The following is a 26,379-nucleotide window of genomic DNA, read 5'->3' on the forward strand; positions in this document are numbered from 1 at the left end:
AAAAAAAAAAAAAAAACCTTTTGTTTTGAAGAAACTTAATCAACTGTGTTAACACCCACCTACGCCCTCTGAAATCCAATTAGAGGAAAGGGGTGTGGTCTTCAGAGACGTATAAAAGGACACCGCAGGAGCCAAGCTCATTCTTCTCCAGCACCCACAGAGTGGCTTTGCAACTGGCCTTGGAGACTTCCAACAGCTACCGCCACTGCGCCGTGAGACCCTGATCCCTGAGCTGACTTCATCTTTTTGGACAGCAAGCTTTGGTGAGAACGTAGATCTATTTCTGAGGTAAGTGTACACTTTCCAGAGTAGGAGCTGCTATTAGGTTACAAACCAAAACAAACAAAATTTGGGGACTTTATCTGCAAACTTAGATTTTTTTTTTTTTTTTTTTTTTTTTTTTTTTTTTTTTTTTTTTTGAGACGGAGTTTCACTCTTGTTACCCAGGCTGGAGTGCAATGGCGCGATCTCGGCTCACCGCAACCTCCGCCTCCTGGGCTCAGGCAATTCTCCTGCCTCAGCCTCCTGAGTAGCTGGGATTACAGGCAGGCGCCACTATGCCCAGCTAATTTTTTGTATTTTTAGTAGAGACGGGGTTTCACCATGTTGACCAGGATGGTCTCGATCTCTCGTCATTTTCTGAGTTTTAAAAACAGCTCCATTTCTTTTTTTAAATTATTTTAAACATAACCCATAGGTTTACAAGCTCCATTTAACCTATTTACAAATTAAACATTTTTGTCATCTGTCTTGCTGCATGATCCTCAAATTAATGTTATGATTAATTTTTTACTTAACGTATTTTTTAGTTGTTTTATAGATTATAATCATTTTGCAGTAGTTTCCAAATATCTAGTAATTCTTTAATCTCTGAAGACTCTGTAAATGGGTTAGGAGTGTTGTAATCTATGTGTAAAAATGTGTTGTATTCTACTCTACTAGGGAAAATGTGCCTATGTTGCAATGTATGCCTGTACATAGGTAGAGTGCTTTGAATGATTTGGGCAAACATTTTTTTCTAAAACACGGTAAAAGTCTCTTCAGAAACCTCAGTTCCTCTGTGGGAGAAAGCCAGAAATGGCTATCCATGTAGGAAAGTCTCACGGGCAACTATGCAGAAATATCAGAAATAGAGGGTTTCTGTATTTATACTGTGTAGAAACCAGGATTTTAGATTTTTCCTTTCTTTGTCTCTTTCTTTGTTTTAGACAGGGACACACAGCCTAGAGTGCAGTGGTGGAAATAATCCTCACTACTGGCTCTACTTAATACCTCAAGCAATTCTTCAGCCTCATCCCCCAAAGTAGATGGGACTACAGGCATGGACCACCATGTTGGGCTTTACATATATAATCTATATAGTGTGTGTGTGTGTGTGTGTGTGTGTGTGTGTGTTTAAAGATGGGGTTTCACCATGTTGGTCAGGCTGGTCTTGAACTCCCGACCTCAAGTGATCCACCTGCCTTGGCCTCCAAAGTGCTTGGATTACAGGCATAAACCACCAGGCCCGGCTGTGTGTGTGTGTTTTTAGAGACAGGCTGATCTAGACACTTTGCCATCATGTCGCCCAGTCTAGAACTGAGCTCAAAAAATCTGCCTGACTTGGTCTCCCAAAATGCTAGGATTACAAGTTTGAGCTACCTTGCCTGGCCTATGTTTTCTTCCCCCACCCCTTCCATTTAAAACACCACCTTACTGTCTAGTGCCTTTTATTACTGCATGATACCATTTTTCTGACTGTGTGAAAGAGTAATGACAATGCTTCCAAAGGGCTTAGAAAACATTTCTATCCTCTGTATACCCTTCTATATTTTATCAATATATCCCCAAACTAACAGACAGTCCAGGAATAGTAAACATGCCACAAAGTTTTTGTTGATTGAATGAACACAGCAGCCTAAAAAATGATTGTTTGTTCTATCTTGGAGAAGTACCTTTACCTTGGTTTGTTTTGCCTTGGAGTGTAAAGGCTAGCTTTGCCTGATTTTGGACAAAGAATGACCTCTGCTTTATTTTCAAGCAGGGGCCCTCTGGACAACTCTGAGGGATCCTTGTTACAGTTAAATCAAACGATGAGAGTAGAAGAGCTTAGTTAGCATCCCCTCTCCAAACCAGTCCCTGGCAATTTAGAGTGTAACTACCCCATGAGTTGATAGCTTGATTAAATCCTAGAAGCCCAAGTAACTTGGTGGACACTAACACCTCAAAAAACTGACATTCTTCTGTGCAAAAGAGTTGGGTTTGGAAAGCTGGTTGTGCGTTGATTGGAGAACAATCACATTTTTCTACAGAGGTTGATGGCTCTTAGTGCCTCAGTTTTCTATTTGTCCTATCTCGGTCATTGCAAATGAAAGCCAATTCTCTAGAAAAAAAAAAAAAAAGATGTTATTTGATCACAACCTGATTGAAACTTTGCTTGGATCTTTGTCTCTCCAGGGCAGAAGATTAAATTCTTGTGGTTTTCTTCCCTCAGGAAAATGGACTCAGACTTCCCACAGGCCTTCCAGAAGGAACTCACCTGTGTCATCTGCCTGAACTACCTGGTAGACCCTGTCACCATAGGCTGTGGGCACAGCTTCTGTAGACCTTGCCTCTGCCTTTCCTGGGAAGAAGCCCAAAGTCCTGCCAACTGCCCTGCGTGCAGGGAACCATCACACCAAAAGGATTTCAAAACTAACATTTTTCTGAAGAATTTAGTGACGATTGCCAGGAAAGCCAGTGTCTGGCAATTCCTGAGCTCTGAGACACAACTATGTGGGATCCATAGGGAAACAAAGAAGATGTTCTGTGCCACGGACAAGAGTCTGCTCTGCTCACTGTGCTCTAACTCTCAGGAGCACGGGGCTCACAAACACTGTCCCATTGAAGGGGCAGCTGAAGAACACCGGGTAAGACACAGTGCTGGGATCACCTGCAGGCTGGAGGGTGGAGGAGTTAAAGAGATGAGAAGGGAGATGAGAACCATTGTGGTGATCACTCCATCCTTTACTGAGTGCCAGGTGCTTTTGGAGGTACCAATGATGAAATTTTGAATTCAATATGCAACTATACCTGCCTTCACAAAGCCTGCACCCAAAAAGAGGGTGATTAAGTGAATGTCACTATTACTTTGACTCTATAGTATAACACTAAAGGCATCGAAAAGCTACCAAAACTACAAGAACAAAGAAAATACATTTTGGAAATGTATTTAATCTTACTGGACAAATGACAAAAGCAGGCGGCCAGCATAGTGGAAGGGTGTTTCACTGATCATTACCTAGGTTACAAGAAATCTTCACTCACCAGTTCCCTAAACTGTTATACATCTGAAACCTCAGATTTGAAAATACCGAGGATGAGCAGTGAAAAAACTTGGTTTATTTTCCTCTCTCTAGTCTGTTCATACATTTTAACCCTTGCCTGCGTATCTCACTCAGAGTATGGAATCTATGGTATTTGATTTTCTGTTGCTCACCCTCATAATTCTTTTGCAGGAGAAGCTCTTAAAGCAAATGAGGATTTTATGGGAAAAAATTCAAGAAAATCAGAGAAATCTAAGTGAGGAGGAAAAAACAAGCATGCTCTGGAGTGTAAGTATGAGATCATGTGTCTTCAGGACATGTTTGAGACAGGCATGCCGAGAACATTTATATTAGCCACTTGAGTTGAAATTCTCATATGCCAGATTTTGTCATATGTTTATTTATAGCCTGGGAAACAACCTGACTGTTCAGCATAACAATTTTCAGGTGTTCTGGAAATGTTTTTCAGATAAGTAAATATATATATATGTATATTTACATATATAAATATATATATATATATGTAAATTCTGAGAGGCCAGTATGTGCTTAAAATTAATCAGTATTTCAGGCAGAGGTTTCTGTATGAGATGAATTATGTAATACGGATTAAATAATACATAAATGAGAAATAAAGGCATTTAGCGGTAAATATGATGTTGCTCCTAGGGAAAAAAGTGGGTGGAAACAGTAATTTAAGAACTATGCCTGTGCTAGTGAAATCTGATAGCAAAGGACCCAGACCATGATGCCTGTTTGAGTAGGAGAAAATGTAACATGATGAAAAGCTGAGGAGAAGAAACGAAAATGACGAGGGGAGTGAGAGAACAGTTTGTCAATATTGGGAGGAGAAACACAATGGAATGGGGATTCATGTTCTTAGAATGGTGAGGCGAGACTGTAGCTTTAGACAGAAGAAGGGAGGAGACAGAGCAGAGGTGGTCAGTTTCAGAGATGGGGGCTACAATGTTTATTGAGATCTTTTTTGTGTGATGGCTTCTGACCCTGATTAGAATATACTGACAACATTTACTAAGAATGACTGTTTAGGCTGTGAAGGACAAAGATTTGAGACTACAGACTAATTGAGTAACAAATATATATATTGTTGATGATGATTTAACAATCAATGATAAATTTTACTTGTTTTCTAGTGGTATTTCAGATTTGAGAGGACATATATTTAAACATTTAAATCTAAAGGGCTTTTATGCAGGTGTTCAAGAATTGATGAATTATAAACATTTTGAAGGAAGGTCTTTTTTTAGGTTCTGGGGTACATGTGCAGGTCATGGAAGATTGTTGCATAGGTACATTCATGGCAAGGTGGTTTGTTGCCCCCATCCCCCCATCACCTATAACTGACATTTCTCCCCACGTTATCCCTCCTACCTTCCCTCCCACTATTCCCCTCAGCACCCACAATGGACCTCAGTGTGTGATGCTCCCATCTCTGTGTCCAAATGTTCTCATTGTTCAACATCCACCTATGAGTGAGAACATGTGGTGTTTGATTTTCTGTTCTTGTGTCAGTTTTTTGAGAATGATGGTTTCCAGGTTCATCCATGTCCCAACAAAGGACACAAACTCATCATTTTTTATAGCTGCATAGTATTCCATAGTGTATATGTGCTACATTTTCTTTGTCCAGTCTATCATCAATGGGCATTTGGGTTGGTTTCAGGTCTTTGCTATTGTACACAGGGCTGCAATGAACACATGTGTGCATGTGTCTTTATAATAGAATGATTTCTAGTCCTTTAGGTATACACCGAGTAATGAGATTGCTGGGTCAAGTGGAATTTCTATTTCTAGATCCTTGAGGAATTGCCACACTGTCTTCCACAATGGTTGAACTAATTTACACTCCCATCAACAGTGTAAAAGCATTCCTATTTCTCCACATCCTCTCCAGCATCTGTTGTCTCCTGATTTTTTAATGATCGCCATTCTAACTGATGTGAGGTGGTATCTCAATGTGGTTTTGGTTTGCATTTCTCTAATGCCCAGTGATGATGAGCATTTTTCATGTTTCTTGGCCTCACATATATCTTCTTTTGAAATGTATCTGTTCATATCCTTTGCCCACTGTTGGATGGGTTTGTTGGTTTTTTTCCTGTAAATCTGTTTTAGTTCTTTGTAGATTCTGGGTATTAGCCCTTTGTCAGATGGGTGGACTGTGGATATCGCTCTGGTTCTGTGTCTCACTCAGTGGGAGCTGCACTCTAGAGAAGCTTCCTTTCAACCATCCTGGTCTCCCCTAAGGAAGATCTTTTTAACTTATCCTAGTGTTTGTAAAGAATGAAAATTAAACGAAGGAAAGGTCAGGATGAATTAGTGGGTTCTGTGAGGTGGAAGTCGACCTGGGTATGTAACCTACAAAATCCATGTCTCTCCAGGTCTATGCCCTTCTTCGTGCACAGATGATCAGGGTTGAGTATATGAAGGTGCATCCAGTTCTCCATAAGGAAGAAAAACAACATTTAGAGAGACTGGGCAAGGAACACGAAGAGATATTTCCACAACTCCAGAGAAGTTGCATCAACATGCATCAAAAGAAGAAGCACTTGAAAGAAATGTATCGGGAACTAATGGAAATGTGTCATAAACCAGATGTGGAGCTGCTCCAGGTAAGAACTGAGGATGTCCCTTGAGACACTTCATATTAGCTGACATTTACATCTTTGCTTTTCATTGGGTACCAAAGACATACTTCATCTCCTGCATTGATGGTGATAGACATTCCCACCTAGTTATAGAGATAAACTACAACTCCTAACCTAATCATAGAAACAAAGCTTTAGGGAGTTGTGCAGATAGATTTCCATAGAACATTTTCCACCTCAAGCTTTCTTCTCCAGTTCATTTCATTAAAACTCTGGAAGAGAAAACATTCATGTGAAAATAATATTTTTATCTATGTTGGATGATACATAGAAATTATGAAGAAACTAACATTTCCTTCTTCCTTTTTTTGGGCAGTCCTAGGTTTGAAATGCCCTTGACTTGAGCCACATTACCCCTCAGGAACTAGCCCTGAAAAAGACCACATTGTAGACAGCTGCAGCAATGCACAGTCACTACTCAACCTTTCTCTCTCACTCAGATCCAGGGTCCTGAATTTATCCGAAACAGATTCTGTCAATTGGTCTTACTGGTATTAATGTGAGAAATGAGAATACATTTTAAAAGACCTGCAGTGATAGTACGTAGTACTTCGAAAGTTTTCAAAACCTAAAGACTAGACAGGTAGAATCTAACAACTTGTGTGTTCATTTGCTTCCTTCTTTTGAGACAGAGTGTTGTTCTGTCACCCAGTCTGAGTGCAGTGGCCTAATCTCAACTCACTGCAACCTCTACCTCCTGTGTTCAAGCAATTCTCCTGCCACACCCTCCCCAGTAGCTGGGACTACAGGCATGCACCATGACACCCAGTTACTTTTTTTGTATTTTTATCAGAGATGAGGTTTTGCCATGTTGGCCAGGCTAGTCAGGATCTCCTGTCCTCAGGTGATCCATTCACCTTGGCCTCCCAAAGCGTTGGAAATACAGATATGAGCCACTACACCCAGCCAGAATAACAACTTTCTAAAGAAGTATCTTTTTTCTCTCTCTCTTTACAGGATTTGGGAGACATCATGGCAAGGTATGTTTTTGGTCATCATTGCAGGCCGAAGCACAAGGTGTGCTATGAAAAACATCAAGCTGTTTTCAACAAAGTGAAAACATAATTTGTTAACATAATGTGTCAGTGTGATTGTGTGTGTATGTGTGTGTACTCAGGTGTTCGTGTGTTATGTTGAATATGTTTTCTTATGCCCTGTATCAGATTTTAATCTTTTCTTACTTTCCCAAGTGACTCAGGGGGTAATGTTTTGAAGAGTTCAATGCAGAAGTTACTAGGATATAGTTGCCTAATTTTAAGATTCAGAATCATAATTAGAAACAAACTATTTGGTGGCAGATAGAGAGAGAGGCAATTATCTTTCAGTGGTAGTAGGTTAGAAATGGAGTGAATCCTTAGAAAGATTCCCTAAGAGAGCCATAAACCCATCCTAGGATTGTGGAGTTACATGGCAATATCAGAAGTGGGTTTGAATGAAGGATTTCCTGTTGGAATCTATTTCTTAAACACAGACACCAGAAAGGTTAACCAACTGCACCTGCTTCCTTGCAGGAGCGAGTCCGTGCTGCTGCACATGCCCCAGCCTGTGAATCCAGAGTTAACTGCAGGGCCCATCACTGGACTGGTGCACAGGCTCAACCGCTTCCGAGGTGAGTGTCGCCGTCTTGCTGGGATCAGTATGTAATGTCTTCAAGTATGGTTTCTATGGGCAGTTTTCCTAGTGTAATGATATTTCATCTGGAAGAAACTAGTTTGTGAATAAGTCTTTATATTTATAGTTTCACTATCATCAAACAGACTAAACTAAAAGCTGGTAAAATGTAATAAGAATCAGCCATATAACATATTACTTAGAAAAACATAAAACATGCAGAATGGCTCCTTAGGACCTAGAAACATTCTCTGACAAAATTTCATGTATACAAGTATTACATGAGGTATACAGAACTGAGTTAATTCAGGACATTTCAACTTCAAATTAAGTGCTGTTAATGATTGTGATTTGGTGACAGTGTTTTTTTTTTTTTTTTTTAAGTAAACTTCAGGTGAAGTTTCATAGCATTTGTAATTTTAATCATGTGCCTTTTAATCAACCAAAACACCCATGAGTAACTTAAATAACAATGCAAATCTGAGAATCTGCAAACAATAGGAAAGTGATTTGGTGGTTGATGAGCCCTTAGATAGAACTCCAGGACAGATCATGATCAATCAGGCAGATAAAAGAAGTCTGTGCTGAAATCCAGCATGAAAGTCAGATAATTCCTGCAAGGAATCTGCACTTTCCAGAAGATGGATTCAGATTTTCTCTTTAAGTATGAATTTGCTTACTTAAGTGGCAGATCATATTTCTGGCAAAGTGATAATTTATTTAGGTGTAAGAATGGCTCCCCACCTCGTCTCCTGTCCCCAGCCTCCTGCTCTTCCCTGACAGGGAAGAGGAAATGCACATATATTTTATTGCCATGGACTTGGATGCAGTGCAAGAGCTTCCAGTTTTTCCGTTGTTATAAGAAGTAGCTGACTAGACTTAGGCATGACAATCCTCCCCTTATATTTTTGAGTTTATAGAAATTGTGGTCCTTGTAGTTTAGCCATGTACTTATGCAGATATCCTAACACCCTCTGATTCCAACATTTTTCCAGACAAAAGTTGCCTTTTAATCTTGACCTGTGGTTTCTAGTGAGAGTCTCTTTCTTATCTGAACCTAAGAATGTAGAAGCTGCTTTTCACTGGAACATTCTCTTTTTTCTACAGTGGAAATTTCCTTCAATTATGAAGTAAGCAATCACAATATCAGCCTGTTTGAGGATGTGAGAAGTTGGATGTTTAGACCTGAACGGGAAGGTGGATCTGTGAATTCTGACAGACCTGACTATTTTGCTGCATGGGGAGCCCAGGGCTTCTCCTCTGGGAAACACTATTGGGAGCTGGATGTGGACGACTCTTGGGACTGGGCTCTGGGTGTCTGTAAGGACTCCCAGATAAGGAATAATGGCACCATGATTACATCTGTGGACATATTTCTTCTTTTATGTGTGAAGGTGAATCATCATTTCCGTCTCTTGACCAGCTCTCCAATGCTTCCTCACTATGTAGAGAAACCTCTGGGCCGGGTTGGTGTGTTTCTTGATTTTGAAAGTGGAAATCTGAGTTTTTTGAATGTAGCCAAGAATTCCCTCATATGGCGTTACCCGGATGGCTCCTTAAATTTCCCTGTCAGGCCTGTCTTTTACACTGGCCACAGATGATTAAGATAAAGAAAGCTGACTGTTTGGGAACTGCATGTACAAGGGAGTCCTTCACTGTTCAAGCAAAGGAATCATACTGTTCGGGCTTTTTTTCTGTTTTAGTGTCACTTTATTACAGTTAAATAAAAAATATGTAAAATGCAAAATAGTTTTGTATGCTTTTCTACAATTAAAATAATCTCTAATGGCCCATTACCTAAAGTGTATATTGTGATTTTCAACTGCTTTGTGAATTTATTGGATGGAATTCTGGAAATATGTGGGTGTGTGATTCCAGCTGAATGATCTCAGGCAGGAACATAATTTGCACACCATGGACAGACAGGATTTTGTACAATTCATTTGCAAGTGTGGGAGCTCCCTCCTATTGATACAATAAAGTCTGCACCTCATCACTTTAGGGGGAACATTTATTTTACACCTAAATTGTCACTGAATCTTTGGGCAAAAATGAGGATTTAACAGGCATGTGTCCTATGGTGACAAAAACACATTCTGAGAAATGCATTATTAAGTGATTTTTATCACTGTGTGAACATCAGAGTGAACTTACAAAAACCTAGATAGAACAGCCATCTGCAGACATGGGCCAAATGGTGCAGCCTGAGGAGCCTTGCTTCTCTGAGAACTTGCCAGCAATGCCTGAGCTAGAACCCAAAAGGTTTAACCCACATTGACTTCTGTAGCTGTTTAAAAAAGCAAACAGCATCACCCAGGGGAAAATAGACAGAGGAGCACACTGTCTGCTTTAAAATGTGTTTATACTTAAAATTCACACAGATTGTGAATTCTCACTGATAACCTAGACCTGAGACATCATCATCACCTCATGTTACAGTGGGAACACATTAGTGTCAGGAAAAAAGAAAACAAGCAAAACCCAGTTCTGATAAAAACCCAGATTCTAGTGAGTCAACTGAGTCTGTCTACCTACCACATGGTCATTTTCATGATCACCAATTAAATAATGGCAACAGATGTTCCACTCCCAGTCTAGCAGATGATCCTGACTGATGTCTGGGGTTCCTCAGTTGGGGCTGTTACCTCGAATATATTCAAAGGGCCTCTTCACGTAGCCACTTGGGCTTGCTCACAGCATGGTAGTTACCGTTCCACAGTGAAGATTCCCACAGAGTCAGGAGAGGTGTTATTATGCTAGAGTAAAACATCAGCTATAGTCACAACACTACACAAAGTAAAGGGACTAGAACATTCAACAGTAGCAGTCTTGAAGTTACATCATAGGAAGAGAATGTGGGATGGAATGTATCTTTAAGAAGTGGACATTGAGGATCTACATCCAGAGACTGTGGTCCTATAAAACATGAGCTCTAAGAAGCCCTTTAGATCTGCCCCAGATTCGTGTAAAAGGGCAATTGACAATTGAGACCAAAAAAGAATTAAATATTCTTTTGGAATTTTTTTTCAAGATTTAGTATCAACTGGACAATCATTATGAAAACAACATGGCAAAACCATTGAGGAAGATGCACAAGATACTGAAGTAGAGGGAGTGAAGGATGATCCATCTCCTTCAAGATGACCAGAGACAGACCCACTAACTCTAGGACAGTGAGATGAAAAAGGTCAGTGCACCCTTGGCAGGAACCCCTCTGATGTCTCTAAGTGGCTGGAAACTATTAATGTAGGCCTTCTGAGTGCCTTGTACTTTTCAAGATTTCTTGATGGTAAGAGCCACTAACCAGATTTCATAATACATAGAATACCTTCAGCACAGAGGGTGAGAAAGTCTTTCCTTCAAAAGCCAGAAGTTCAGAAACTTGTAGCCACGGCATCCAATGGACCTTACTGTAAGTGTGGACTAAAGAGAGAGAAGCATTGGCTTTAACCTCAGATAAACGCTGTTCCATTCTCACTGCCCTGTGACTCCCATACTCACAAGGGAAGGTGAGGTTAGGTGCTGTGGCTATTCCTTCTTCTGGACTGTAGAAATTTTTGATGCTGACTCAGAGATATGTTCTCTGTTTATTAAAATCTAATGCCTATTAACATTCTGCTGTGAAGGAGATAGGCTGTGTCCTGTCACAGGCCTCTCACCCTGTGCCCATATGTTCCACTCCTCTGGCCCTTAGTGATCCATGATGCCTGCCAGAATCACTGAGATTCTTCTCCACCTCCATCAGTCCTCTGGCCCAGGTCTCAGAACACAGGTCCCTGTCTATCCATTTCTCATTATCTGCCCTTGTCCTTCAAATTCACAACATAAGAAAAGTTGGTCATCAAAATATCCTGGAATGGGAAACAAGGGTTTCCTCTTTGGCCTGAGACCCAGCAATGCAGATGCAGGATTCAAAGGTAGGAGGAGGAAGCAAAAGTGGATGCCCTTGAAACTACTCAGTCACATCCTTGTGACATCTGAAAAGGTAAAAGGTATTTGGGGTTAAACAATTGGAACGGAGAAAGAGGACAGTCACGTTCAGGTGTATATGGAGAAAGAGAGATTCTGTCAGTGCCTTACACAAAGTACAACTCTCTTACTTTAATGGGATGTACCCATGCATGTGTCAGAAAAGTAATCCTAGGTGAGAAAAAGCAAAGTCATAGTGAAGAAGGGATCCAGATAAAGAAGGGAACAGGCAACATTTCCTGCACATTTCAAAATGATCATTTCCCGGAATTAGCATGAAGTGTCTGTTGTATATCAGTATCCAAAGTGAAAAAGACAGCTGAGAGTAATATGGTGTCATGGTTTAGAGCGATGTCTTGAAGTTAAACTGCCTCACTTTGATTCCCACACCCACTGCTTATAAGCCTCATTCCCAGAACAAAGTGCCTTTCTCAAAGCAATGTGTGTGGATGTGGACTCCATGGGTGTGTTATGCGTATATTTACATTATATAGTGTTGATATATACACAGTAATTGTGTGTGTACACACACACACACACACACACACACACACACATATCCTGCACCTATATAAAATAATTGGATCAGTACCTTGCAAAATGGTTAAAATTTACTTAAACAAACAGCTATAAGACAGAGAAACTGTAAAGGTAGTTCAGCCAAAAAAAAAAGCAAATAAATGGGAATAAGAGAAATAACAGAAACTTATGAGGAGGCAAGGAAAAAAAGAGCAAATCATTGAGAGAGAACCCAGGTTTAAGATAGCAGTAAGTGAAAGTGCCAGAAAAAGCATTTTAAAACCCAAAGAACTATAAATCGTTCTACTATAAAGACACATGCACATGTGTATTCATTGCTGCCCTGTGTACAATAGCAAAGACCTGGAACCAACCCAAATGCTCATCAATGATAGACTGGACAAAGAAAATGTGGCACATATGCACCATGGAATACCACACTGCCATGAAAAACAATGAGTTCATGTCCTTTGTAGGGACTTGGATGAATCTAGAAACCATCATTCTTAGCAAATTGACACAAGAACAGAAAACGAAACACCACATGTTCTCACTCACAGGCGGGTGTTGAACAATGCAAACATGTAACTCAGGGAGAGGAGCATCACACACTGGGGGCAGTTGGGGGAGGCGAGGGGAGGGACAGCAGGGGGTAGGGAGTGTGGGGAGGGATAACATGGGGAGAAATGCCACATATAGTATGCACCTATGCAACAACCCTGCATGATCTGCACATGGACCCTAGAACCTAAAGTAAATTTTAAAAAATTAAAAAATTTAACAAAGTTCTTTAAAACTTCTAACATTTGCATTAGAAGATTGATTAGAGAAAGGACACATTTGCATATCACCTGGGACGGAGGTTTCATTGGTTCTCACACTCAGGGTTCTAAGATGCCATGATCGTGACATGCAGCAGTCACAGATCTCAAGGATCACTGGAGCTCTCCAACCTGCCTCAAAAGAAAGCAGAAAATGCTGAAGGTCTCGGCTAAGGGATTCACAATCTAGGACTTGGGCTTTAGCCTGTGAATCACCTTCCTGTATGTTGTCCTCAATTTGTAGAGTTGTGACACAATGCTACTTTTCAGCTCCCAGAACATCTCAAATGACACCACAGGCTGCTCCCCTAGGCTCCTAAGCCTTGCTGTGTCTCCTAGTCTTAGTTTGGAGAGCCATGGTGGTTCTCAGTCACCCTCAGAGTATGTGAGGCAGACACCCCAGCCAGTTTATAGTGGAGCCACAGAAAAATGGGAGACTTAATGAGGCTGTCTGAGGACACTGGGAATATGAAGTATAAAGGACTGAACCCATATGTTCTGGCTTCAACATTTTTCCCAATCACCCAGTTGTGCACCCACTCAGGACTCAACTTTCCTTTTGTTCAGTGATGCCTGTCAAATAAGCTTTAAATAAACTTCCATAGATTAGGGAGATCTGGCTCTTAGCTTAACAGGTTCAATGAAGGACTTCACATGACTGATTATCTGTGAGAAATGAACCCTGATTTCCTGGGGTTGAGAATATTATAGATTTTATAATGTCTTCACATTTAAGTCCACATTTATTTTATGAATATGCTCCAAAATTTTATTCGCTTTCTTTTTTTTTGAAGACGTGTTCATATTTCAGTCCACCTTTATTCTGCAAACTATGCTGAAAATTATTTTACTACTTTCTAACTCTCTCTCTCTCTCTCTCTCTCTCTTTCTGAGACATGGGTATCTCATTTTACTATAAAAATCTGCATTCTCTATCTACTAGATTATTCTTTCAAATGTAAATAGATTTTGTACTATCCATTCCATAAGTAATTTATACTGCCTTTTACTTTGTAATTTACTATATACATTGGTTTATTACACTTTGTGTTTCTATAACAGAATTCCTGAGGTTAGGTATTTTGTAATAGAAAGAAGTCAATGCCCACAATCCTGGCTACTGAAAGTCTAAGATTGGGCAGATGGACCTGGTGAGGGACTCTGGTAGAGTTCATTTATTCCAGGAAGTGGAGAAGAAGCAGGCAGGTTCAGAGACATTATGTGATGAGAGAGAAAGCAAGAGAGAGAAACCAGGAAGACAGATTTTTTTAAAAACAACTTGCTCTCTCAGAAACATAATCATTCCTGCTGAAGCTAAACTTCACAACCCCATCTCAGCCCAAAAACATGAAGGCATTCCCATGACCCAAACATCTCGGAGTAGGCCCTACCTCTCAACACTGACAAACTGGAGATCAGTTTCAACATGGGATTTCACAGAAAGGAGCCAAACCATCGAACATATGATAGTTTAAGTGATGGTAGCCTCCTCATTTTAAGTTTTATTTTCTCCTTCCCTATCACTTTATCTTTTTTTAATAAATTGAAGATCCAGGAAAAGTTTCAAAATCAGCACTATGAAATAAAATTTTGTTGTAATTATTTAAAACCTAAACATAATGATATTTTCTTAGACTGTGAATCTGGCATTCAATCTATTTCTTGATTTTGTTGGCATTCATCACTTAGAATTTTCATTCATTATGTTCTTGGAAACTTCAATGCAATATTTCTTTATATTAGGTCTTTTATTTGTTCATATATTTGTTAGCTGCACATGTAGTATGTATTATGTTCTAAGAATTGCATTAGAAAGTGAGAATATAGAGGCAAATAAGACCAATTCTGGCCTTACCATTTTAGAATGTACAGTTTCATAGTAATATCTACAAATTGAATGAGAATTTGTTGGATATTATGAGGAGCTAGCATAATATTCTTAGAGTGTGTAATAATAACTGTCTGGTCTACAGATGGTGGGAGGAATTTCCCAAAATGCTTTTGTTTGAGGTTTTCTGAAAAGTAATGAATGATTAGGATTTAGAGACATAATCAGCCATATACTTGGATCTACCCATCTAGATCAGACTTCAAGAGAAAACTAAGAGCTCTAATGAGTTCAGTAACTGAGATATTCAGCACTTTATTCTTCTACCCCAATTTAGTTTAAATAGGTGAGTAAAACACATTGTTTACAATATGAATGCCTTGGATAAATTATGTGAAATGCCAGAAACAAGACACAAAGAACCACATATTGTATCATTTGATTTGCACAAAATGTCTACAATGCACAAATCCATAAAGATCTTAGGTATATATACTTATTTGTAGCTCTAACTCTCACTATGCATATACAAATAGAGACAACTATAAACAAGAGACAAGAATAACACAGAAGAGAGAATTCTCAGATTTTTCTCAAGAACAAAAACAAAGGTTCTCTAATAACAATTATATATATGGACTGCAATTCTTTCTTTTTCAGATATGGTTGAGCTTCCTTGAAGAGACTACATAGTTAAGTGTGTTGATTAATACCCTGCAATGGAGATTGTATTGCTTAGGTAGAGTATCTTTAAGGTCCCATGTAATTGTTTTAAAAGGTATAAACCTTAAAAACTATTTTGAGTTTGTTTCATTTTGTCTTTTAGCCACTCAATAATAAATTTTCTGTGTATTCTTTTCCCAGTGTCGTAGAGACTAGAAGCCCAGAACATCTATTTCTTCATAATTCCTGCCAGCAGAATTTTAGATTGTATTCCACAAATACAAGGCATTAACAAAAGCATTGGAGGGGATAACAGAAGCAAGTATCACTCCTGTTCACGTGGGTGCAGCAAAGAATCACATGGGACAGGACATGCATATGACAGACATAAGGTTTTGCTAGTGACTGTGGACATTGTCTATCAAAATACTCCCACTAGTGCTGCAGAAGTCTGAGAAAATCAATGACTACTTCCCATGTTAACTAAACAATTTTGATCTTCTAGAAGTCACTGGCAGATTTCCTTGGCTTTTTCTTCCTCAGCTTTTCTATAAAACAGCTGTTTTATAAGAGCTGTTTCTAAATTCCTTTATTAAATATCTTTCTGTTTGCTATAGCTACAGTGCTTTCTGTCTTCATGGTCATAGCAAGACTTGTTGAGAAAAAAATGTGCAAATGACATACCAATAATACAACATGTTTATAAACAGCAACTTTTAATATAATATGCTATATTTTAATTTCTTATTGGTATCATCATTGATGCCATGCTCTACTTCACATGTCAAAAATATTTTAAATTGGCTATAAATATATATGCTTATATTTAATCTGTGAGAAAAAAATGAAATCATTAGCTTAAGAGCATGAATTATTGTCACTTCTAGGAATCACTTAAGGAATAACCATAATAGATTGTTGTAATAATTATGTTTTTTTAATTCACAGGTAGCCTTACTGAAGCATATTCTGACTTTTATTTTCAATGGGCTAAACAAACAAAATTTTATGTCTTGATTTTCTCACTTCCAGTTTGTAATACATATTTAATTTCCATAGTCACTGGGTAACTATAACATGGAAAACACAATATTTCTAAAATTAGCTATTTGTGTTTAATATCATTCATTAAATAAAATGTAGTTTTTAAAAGAATTGCCTCTGATGGCAGTGGTGGTCTATCTGGAGCAGCCTCTGTGGGGGTGCCAGCTGCAGTGGGGGAGGCACAGCCAGGGCTGCACACTCCATGGAGCCAGCGGGAGCCAGGAACAGGTGGGAAGCCTGCCCCCTGCTGAGTTGGTGAGGCAGAAGAGCTAGGCTCAGGGACACAGCTGCAGCTATCCAGCTGCAGCTCCAGACTCAGGATCCCTGCACTCTTGGGGACCAGGAAGCGCCTCTCCCCCAAGTGGCTCGGATGTCTCTGTTCTTACTCCCTGGACTCTGCCTTTCCCTTGGCACCTGCAATAATTTTGGAGGAAAGCTGTGGTCAAGCCCGAGTGCTGTTGCAACCCAGCCAGTTGTGCACATACTAAAGACAGCACTGACAATATCCCCCACCACTGCCTTGGTGTCTTCCAGATTTGGGGTGCCAAGGAGCACAGGAGGGAGACTGGAAGGGGCTAATGGCAGCTTGGCACAGGGTTGCAAGTTCTCCTCTGTGAAAACAGAGTGGTTGAGTTGTACTGAATGCAGATGGCAGGCAGACAGGTTCTTGGGCACAAAGGGTGGGTCCCTGTTGAAACTCAACCTTCAAGCCAGGGATGGGTTACCAGTTCCAGGTGGAGTCTGTGGCTTGGAGTGAGAACTTATGGTGCTTTTTTTGGCTCATCCACGGCCACCTATTGATCAATCAGCACTCAATTCCTCCCTTCTGAGCATATAAAAACCCCAGACTCAGCCAGACTCACACAGACATCGGCACTACCAGCTGCAAGAAAGAGTTACTCACTTTGGATCTCTGGTGAGCTGTTTTGTTGCTCAGTGAAGCTTCTCTCTGTCATGCTCACCTTCCAGTTTTCCACTCATTCTACTTGGACGTTGAACAAAAACTCAGGACCTGCCAAATGATGGGACTGAAAGAGCTATAACACAAACGGGGATGAAACATGGCCCTACTCATCACTAAAAGGAGAGAAGAGAGCAGAGCAGTGGCCCTTTTGGAAGCCTAGACCTAGGTGCTCCCCAAGCCAGGGCTGACACTCTTCGAGGCTCTGCAGTGTCTGGTGTCTCCAAGCTGCCTGGCACCCACAGTGGAAGATAATTTTAATACACCTGGTCCAGCCACAGCCTCACTGGGTGCCAGCACCTGTGCCAGGGCCTAGAGCTGCCCACTCTGCCACAGTTGGCACACCTGGCTGTGAGCAGTGGCCAGAACCCACACTGGCTTACACACACCTCACTGCTCTATGCCTTGCTCACTCTTGGCAGGCACAGAATCTGAGCTGCTAGCATGAGCCAAGCACAGCCTGCTGGGCCTAGTGGATGGAACCAGCCCCGTGACCTGAAAAGAGCTCAAGCAAAGATGCTACCGGCCACAGATGGAAAGGTGGCTGGTTCTGAGCTAGAAAAGTGACACCCTAAGGATCCTGTGACCCTTCCATCATATTTTCTACTTTGAACTCGAGAAAAAATATGTAAAATTAAAAGTCCAGTATTAAAGGCAACTGATTCCATATTTCTGTTAATATCTACAACTGTTATTTAAAATCTGTTCTAAATTTTTAAATTATACCTTGACATTGTTCAATTTTATGTTTATAATTAGGATATGCTTTAAATTATTTACTTTGGCTTTCAAGGAAATTTAAATATTACACAGAAATGTGACACTAATAAAAAACAAATATGCTTTCAGAGTAGTTTGATTATTTAGGACACAGGACTATTTAATTATTCTAGTCTCCTAGATAGCAGCTCAATATATTTTTCATACTTTACTGCACCATTCTGTGATACATAAAATGTAAAACTAAAGATATATATTAAATTGTACTTGAGACTATTTTATTTCATTTGATGTATTAATAAAAATTCAGGTTAGTGTATACAAGACTATTTTAAGCAACATGAATATGTTTCCATTGTTAATGTTTTTGCAATATAATACATAAGGTGTATAGTTCTCTATGGGAACAGATATAAGTTCAATGTGAGCATTAAATGTCAAATTGTATTTTATTTAACTCATATAATTAAATTTCATGGTAAGGTGTTGAGGTATTATCTGATGATAAATATTAAAATAAATATTTAAAAAATTAATGAAACAATTTTCTTTGAAAAGTGTTTAAATAATTTTTAAAAATAGCATGCTCTTCTTGTCTGTAAATGCTATGGAATTTAAAGTTATCTTTTAATGTCTAAATGTTCAAAGACCCTCAAATTAACAACCAATTTAAAATTTGTAGTTTTCCTGAAGGTTTTAGTAGCAGGCAACTTTTATAAAATGCAGAATGTAAATTGAAGATTTATGTGTCTGTAAAACTCATTATGGAAATAGGTTCATAGTGTTCCATCAGAAAACAGCACCTGCTTTTGTTTAAGTTCTATTTTGTGAGAAAACAAATTTAATCTATTGCAGAACTAATCCAGTTACATGCATTTTGTGAAATATAATACATAAAAACAAATTATGGAAAATTTTGACTCAGATATTCCTGTTTCTGTAAAGCTTTGCCTTTCATTCTCAACCAAATATGTTGCTGATATCATGCTTATCAAAAAACATAATGTTTCATGAAGTTTGTATCTTAAAAAGAAACTGTACAATTGTTATTTTTTTTACTTTTATTTTGAAAAACATTTTATAAACTTAAGGAGATGATAATCTGAATGTAATTTACAGGATAATGCACCACATTAAAAGTAGAGGGAAGAAAGTGAAAAATACATTCAATAAACCAACTTGCAATTCTGGATTGTTCCTAAATATAGTAAGCTTTTGTAGCCAAATAAAAATTGATGTACATAACTTGTTTTTAAATCAAACCCTACTCTATATAGACATCTGAGGTTTTAGAGACTAGAGAAAACCATATATAACAGACAGAATTTTAAAGAATAAATGAGACATTCTCTTTGCGTGGCCTGAGCTATATTTAGTGTTTAAAATATGCATATGTAATATTTTCTCTTAAATTATTAATTTGCACATAGACATATACATTATACAAAAATAGGTTCAAGTTTGATTTGATAATCAAGTGTTTTCCTCAATTTAAATGAAGGACTTTTTAGGGCTAGAATAATATTTTAGATTAAATCATTGATATCTTTCTAATGACAACATGTCATACTGGTTCATTTTTAGCGTTTTGCAAACATGTTCTTTTAAAATTTTCCAAATGCACATATGAAGTAGAGATTACAATGAACCTCCATGCAACAATTTCCCAACTATCAGCGCTTTCTTCTGTAGTAACAGATGATCTACTAATCTCATCTTAACATCTATATTAGCTTTGACATTCATTCTGAAACCACAATGTGGGATAAAGTTTCCATCTCAGTTTTGAAGCAGATGTTGGAGAAAAGCATGGCCAAACCACAATGAAACTCTTCAAGTTTCTCTGCAAAATGGTACAAATCAATTTTTCTTACTTTTTTTGGCCAAAGCCGGTTGCCAAAGGTGGCCAGGTTCAGCTCAGTAGGTGTGGAAGTCTTCTCCCTCAGTGAAGCACTGCAAGTCCTGTGGCAATGGTTGGGATGTATTAATTATTTTCCAGGGAGCATAGTGAATAAATTATAAATTTGTCAGTCGACTTGAACAAGAGCAACGTTATTTTTTGGAGTCTTCCTATCCAAGGGTATAGCATTTATTTTCAATTTGTTCAAATCCACTTTGTGTGTCTTGGGAAGTTTTCTTACTTATGTAGCAAAACAACAACAACAACAATAACAACAACAAAAATGCTTTTGTTACATATACTGTTTAGATAACTTCTCCTTATTATTATTATTATTATTATTATTATTTTGTTTTTTTGAGACAGAGTTTCACTCTTGTTACCCAGGCTGGAGTGCAATGGCATGATCTCGGCTCACTGAAACCTCTGCCTCCTGGGTTTAAGTAATTCTCCTGCCTCAGCCTCCCGAGTAGCGGGGACTACAGGCTGTGCCACCATGCCCAGCTAATTTTTGTATTTTTAGTAGAGATGGGTTTTTACCATGTTGACCAGGATGATCTTGATCTCTTGACCTCGTGATCCACCCGCCTCAGCCTCCCAAAGTGCTGGGATTATAGGCATGAGCCACTGCACCTGGCCTCCTTTTTATTATGTCAGATAGAACTTATGATTGTCTTTTGAATTTAAACCACTTTTATTTTATTGTTTTTATTAACTTTTTAATTGCAGCAGATTTTTTATAAACAACAAGCAGTGTGAGAGGCAATATAAAATGTGCAAATAAGTAAGTATGTGTTCATGTTCTTAAGCAGCTCATAATTACAAAAGACATAAGATATATCTAGTTAGTGACACTTTTAATACTACTTAAAATAGTAGGTAACAAATCTATAAAATGGTTTGACTATGAATATGATTGATTTAGACATATGTTCCTCTGTGGAGCAATGTATTTAATTGAGCTAAGTAGATTAACAGTGTGTGGCTCTTTATTATTCCCCAAATACCTCTCATGAACTACAAAATAGTATTCAATAATATAAATACATATGTGAAAAAACATTTTTCTGACCAGTGGCATACTTACAGAGTTTTAAATAAATATGGGATATATACAGGATGCTGTGGAACAATAAAAATTTGATTAAATTCTTTTGTCATCGAGGCTAAAGTTTAGTGTTAAATATTTTATTTTAAATTATCTGAAGATAAGAATTTAATAATATTGGACACTGTTAGAGTAGATCTCAATCATTGGCACTAAAATACTTACCTCTGTCTGCTGAACTCTGAAATCTTACCAGTATTACTTTTCTTGTAAGGTACAGCTTAGGGAAGATTGGCCCCATTGCCATGCAAAGAGAGGTAAAGTGAGATTCTACTCAAAGCAACCTTGAATTTGAAACTGGGTCTTCCACTGTTTCAAAGCTGAACTGTAGGTCCAAATGTGTACATATTTGGACATCATTATCTTCATCAGAATCCTCAGGCATGTGTCCTCAAGGGCTTGTGTGTCGGCAGTACTCAGCATAAAGTTATTTCTCATTATGGCAAATTATAATTAATTTGCCAGTATATAATTCATTATCAAGATAAAGTTATTTATCATTATGGCAAGGACAAATTTAGAAGACTTACTAAATTTACTTCTTTGTTTCCCCAGCTGGAAACAGTCAATAGCTACTGATATCACCAGTGTGATACCTTGGCTGAATACCTTGGCTGTGTTAACTGCTTTGACTCAACATGCAGCAGAGGTATTGGTATACTGCACCTCGAGATGCTGAAATATGGCTGAAGTCCAGGGTCACTGGCCCAGGCCATCCACTGAGGTCATCCCATGCGGCATCAGCCACTGGTTTCGATGAACCCACCATCACTACACTTCTCATCAATCACCAGTCACTAGACTGAGAATTGTGTGAAAGCTGGGATCCTATTTTACTCACCTCTGTGATCATGGTTCTTAGCTAAGGGCCCAGCACAGAGAGGCCTCTCAGCAGTGTTCATCCATGACTGAATAAAACTGATTAGAAACCTCCGACTCTTTCACCTACATTTCTGTTCCCTATGTCTTGTAAGGATGCTCTTTCTCTCAGAATGCTGCAAATCCCCTTCCCTAAAGAGGCGCCTGCCCTACACCATCGCGGCCCCAGGATCCTCTCCTGTGGGAGCTTGAAGGAAGACAAGCCTGTTCTGAATATTTTTTGTTTTTGGAGGTGGAGTGTCGCTCTAGTTACCCAGGCTGGAGTGCAATGGCATGATCTCAGCTCACTGCAACCTCTGCCTCCTGGGTTCAAGCAATTCTCCTGCCTCAGCCTCCCGAGTAGCTGGGACTACAGGCGCACACCACAATACCCAGCTAATTTTTTTGTATTTTCAGTAGAAATGGTCTACCATTTCATGTTGACCAGGATAGTCTCAATCTCTTGATCTTGTGATCCACCCACCTCAGCCTCACAAAGTGCTCAGATTATAGGCGTGAGCCACTGCACCCAGCCAATCTGAAAATGTTCTCTTACACCTCCCCCTGTCATTAGGAGCAATGTCCTCTGACATACCCTCCCATCTTCCAGGCTGCCACAACACCTCAGTTGGGTAGAACTACCGTATCTTGTTGAAATGATCTGTGTGTGTTCTTCCACTCACTGGCTTGTGTTTTTTTAGAGACATTAAATACCTGAATCACAAGTGCTTAGCCAATATAAAGAAAAGTAAATAATAAATATTTATGGGAAACTTCCCTCAACTGAAGATGCAGAAGAATAGTATAAGTATTACTGTTTCATATACAAGCAAGGGACACTTACTCTGGCACCTGACCCAGGACAGAGATGTTTGATTAAGAATGAACATCTCCAACCTTTCTCCAAGCACGGTTATTCCCTCTAACCCACACTGACCTGAAGAGCATCCACTGCTACGGCAGCCCCGAGGTCGAGGCTCCTGGGTCTGGGGTGGGGGCTCACGGTCACATCCTCCCGCTCCTGGAGTTGAAGCTGCCCGTCACTATAAACCAGCTCTGATCTACCCTATGCCTCTCTGGCCAGAGGCAGGAGATTCCCGTGGAGTAAGTTTCCCAGTCCCCACTGCTCAGCTCATGCTGCTCCTTGAGAATTTAAATGATCACAGGCAGTGCCCATTTCCCTTCAGGCTTCTGTCCCAGTTTTCCCTTATTCTCCCATTCTTTGGTTTTCATCTACCAATGGCTTGTCCTTTGGGGATTATTCTCATCCCCTAAACCTGCTGAGTTTCTTTATTCCACCTGTTCCCTGATCTCTGGGATTCCAGTGTGTAGACTCAGCTCAGCCTTCTGCAGGAGACACACAGAGTCAGGTCTCAGCTGAAGGTCCCAGGCAGTATTGAAAACCATCTCAATTCCTCAGAGATGCAGAGAAAACAGAGCAGGAAGTGACCTCGGAGAGGTACAAAAAGCCCCTACCTTGCCGATGAGGAACCTGAAGCCCAGAAAGACTGAGACTCTCCCAGGCTCCCTCCCTCACCACTTGGTGGCAGCAGATCCCACACAAGCCTTGGCCTCAGCCTCCCTGTGCAGAGCAGGTAACTCACCCTCCAGAAGCTCACTGCTGCCTTTCAGAAACTTTAGATGAAAAACAGCAATGTCCACTGTGATAACAAAAAGAGTAAAAGCCCCTTTCTTTGGACAAACCCTTTATCACAGTTCTATAGTCCTGGTGTTTATACTCGGTCAGCTGTCATTCACTAGCTGCTAGATTGGGGCAGGGAGCACGTAGGATTGAATAGCATTTCACACAACCCTGCTTTCCCGGCCTGGGCTCTCAGCTCCTCCATTCTTCTTCAAAAACTTTCTTCTGCTCTAACTGCTGGAGAGTCCAGGCCCTCATGTGAGTCACTGCTCCATGAAGATCCCTGTTATTTTCTTCCTCTCCTGGAGATAGAGAGGGCAGAGAATGGTTCTGGGACTCCATAGTCTTAGGTTTTCTCCTAAGCCAGCCAGGGCAGCTGAAAGGAATCATGACTGCGAGAGGTGAGGACAGTGAAGAGGAGCACGGGCTCACAAGGACAGCCCCTTGTGGAGATGGTCAGGACCATGACACCAGCAATATCTGACCAATTCTGCTGGGATGATGCAACAAGGATTAAGTGGAGGATGCCGCCATGAGGAGAAAGGGGAAGAACCAAAAGAGTGGGGGAAGAAGAAAAATAAAATGTTTTCAATAATGATAGAAAAATATGCAGAGCCCAGAGACAAAGCCCCCTGTCACAGAGGGTTAGATCCAGGCTGAGGAGCCCAATCAAGAAATTCCTGCTGGACTTTGCTCAGCCCCATTTCAAAATGGTTTTGGATCAGTGACTTGGTTCCCTCCACTTTCCCTCTTTTTGAACAAGAATCACTAGCGTCGTTACTCTGTGACTGTCCCACCAGTGCACATTGAGGACAGATAAGCTGTTTGTTCAGTTTCACAGGTCAACAGAGGTAAGGGAATTATATCAAGGATCTGTATTTGGGCCAGGCACGGTGGCTCATGCCTGTAATCCTAGTACTTTGAGAGGCCTAGGGGGATGGATCCCCTGAGGTCAGGAGTTTCAGACTAGCCTGGTTAACAGGGCAAAACCCCTTCTCTACTAAAAATACAAAACAATTAGCTGAATCCAGTGGTGCATGCCTGTAATCTCAGCTACTCAAGAGGCTGAGGCAGGAGAATCGCTTGAACCCAGGAGGCAGAAGTTGCAGTAAACCAAGATCACACCCCTGCACTCCAGCATGGGTCACAGACCAAGACTCACTTTCAAAAACAAAAACAAAAAAGAATCCGTACTTAATGGACACCCTCAGAAGCCTCATTCACACTTGGTGTAGATGATTTCAATGAGATTTTAAACTTTTGATCAGATTAGAGCTACATGACATTTTTCACTTTGAACTAATGCATTCATGACACGAAACTTGGAAACCTTAGGTGAAAGGGTGAATGTATTTTGCATCTGTGAGGGATGTGAATGTCTGGGGAATAGAAGTTAAACTGTGATAGGTAGAATTTCTAAAATGGTCTCCAAACATGCTGTACCCTTATCTCTGGAACCTGTTAAGCTGATAAGACATTCCTGTGATTACATTGTTACATGGCAGTCATATGACTTTAAAGAGTGATATGGTTTGGCTCTGTGTCCCCACCAAAATCTCATGTTGAATTATAATCCTGAGTGTTAGAGGTGGGACCTGGCAGGAGGTTATTGGATCATGGGGAAGGTTTCTAATGGCTCAGCACCATCCCCCAAGTGCCATTGCATGAGAGTTTCCATGAGATCTAGTTGCTTAAAAGTATGTAGCACTTCCCCCTGCTCCTCTCTCTCTCTCTCCCCCATTGGCCATGTGAAGATTGTGCCTGCTTCCACTTCCACCATGATTGTAAGTTTCCTGAGGCCTCCCCAGAAGCAGAAGCCTGCACAGCCCACAGAACCATGATCTGATTAAACTTCTTTCTTTATAAATCACCCAGGTCATTAATTATACACTGCAAGAACAGACTAATACAAAGGCTGTGCTTTCCTGAGTGCACCAGATCTAATCACATCACTCCCTCAGTGTCAGAGATTTCTCTAGTGGGTAGGAAAAAAAAAAGTCAGAGAGAGGATAGGAGCTGCAGAAGAATTCCATGGGCTGTTGTTGGTTGGAAGATGGGAAAAGTGAGAAAGAATGCAGGTGGCCTCTGGAGTCAGGGTGTCTCCTGGCTGAGAGCCAGGAGCACTGAAAAAGGGATCTCAGTCCTCCACCCACAAGAAGAGGAATTCTGCCGATACATCTGTAGTAAACTTGGAAGAGTAGCCTGATCTCTGGATGAAAAACACAAGGCAGCCCATAACTGGATTTCAGCCTCCTAAGACCCTGATCAGAGAACCCAATCTTTCCTGATTTCTGTGGTTTCAAACCACTAACTTGTTATAATGCGTTAATAGGTAGCAACAGAAAACTAGTTACAGGTGCCTATCTGTACTCTTTTTATATTTTCACATACATGTATGCTAATCCCTATAGGCACAAAAAAGAAAAAAAAAAAGCAAGGGACTACATTAAAATGTTATACTTACCTTTGTGGGAGCACTGTAAGGGCTGTTCCAGAGCCCGTGCAACTAGAAGAAGATAATGAAGGGCATTTCAGGCAGGTGAGAAGTGTCTTTTCCATGTTACCAATCCAAATTCTGAAAGAAAAAAAGATGGTAAAATATTTAACTCCCAGCCAGGTGTGGTGGCTCATGCATGTAATTCCAGTATTTTGGGAGGCTAAGGTGCGTGGATCACCTGAGGTTTGTAGTTGGAGAGCAGCCTGACCAACATGGAGAAACTCTTTGTCTACTAAAAATACAAAATTTGCCGGGCGTGGTGCTGCATGCCTGTAATCCCAGCCAACT

The 26,379-nt window shown here is 40.0% G+C and overlaps 1 protein-coding gene and 2 long non-coding RNA genes across 4 annotated transcripts in view; 1 reads left to right on the forward strand and 2 right to left on the reverse strand.

The window, feature by feature from the left end:
* The window catches only part of LOC141581980 (uncharacterized), a 1,111,619-nt gene that overhangs the window by 479,758 nt on the left and 605,482 nt on the right, over positions 1-26,379 (reverse strand). The window contains exons 12-14 of one of the 2 annotated variants that reach the window (XR_012514812.1): positions 26,059-26,169; positions 21,074-21,108; positions 19,961-20,048 (exon numbers count right to left, since the gene is read on the reverse strand). This is a non-coding gene — a long non-coding RNA (uncharacterized LOC141581980). Of the gene's footprint in view, positions 1-19,960; positions 26,170-26,379 lie in introns of both variants that reach the window. The other variant, XR_012514811.1, reaches the window with a different exon arrangement.
* Positions 40-9,298, forward strand: LOC141581979 (tripartite motif-containing protein 43-like). The gene is made up of 7 exons (XM_074389205.1): positions 40-288; positions 2,474-2,888; positions 3,477-3,572; positions 5,684-5,914; positions 6,908-6,930; positions 7,462-7,559; positions 8,669-9,298. The coding sequence occupies exons 2-7, from the start codon at positions 2,478-2,480 to the stop codon at positions 9,160-9,162; spliced, it is 1,353 nt and encodes a 450-aa protein (XP_074245306.1). The 5' UTR covers positions 40-288; positions 2,474-2,477; the 3' UTR covers positions 9,163-9,298.
* Positions 6,207-17,909, reverse strand: LOC141581981 (uncharacterized). Its single transcript, XR_012514813.1, has 3 exons — positions 17,310-17,909; positions 12,901-13,002; positions 6,207-7,647 (listed from the first exon to the last, which is right to left on the reverse strand). It is a non-coding gene; the product is annotated as an uncharacterized LOC141581981 (long non-coding RNA).

The sequence above is a fragment of the Saimiri boliviensis genome, chromosome 18, assembly GCF_048565385.1.
Source record: "Saimiri boliviensis isolate mSaiBol1 chromosome 18, mSaiBol1.pri, whole genome shotgun sequence".
Classification (NCBI taxonomy): Eukaryota; Metazoa; Chordata; class Mammalia; order Primates; family Cebidae; genus Saimiri; species Saimiri boliviensis.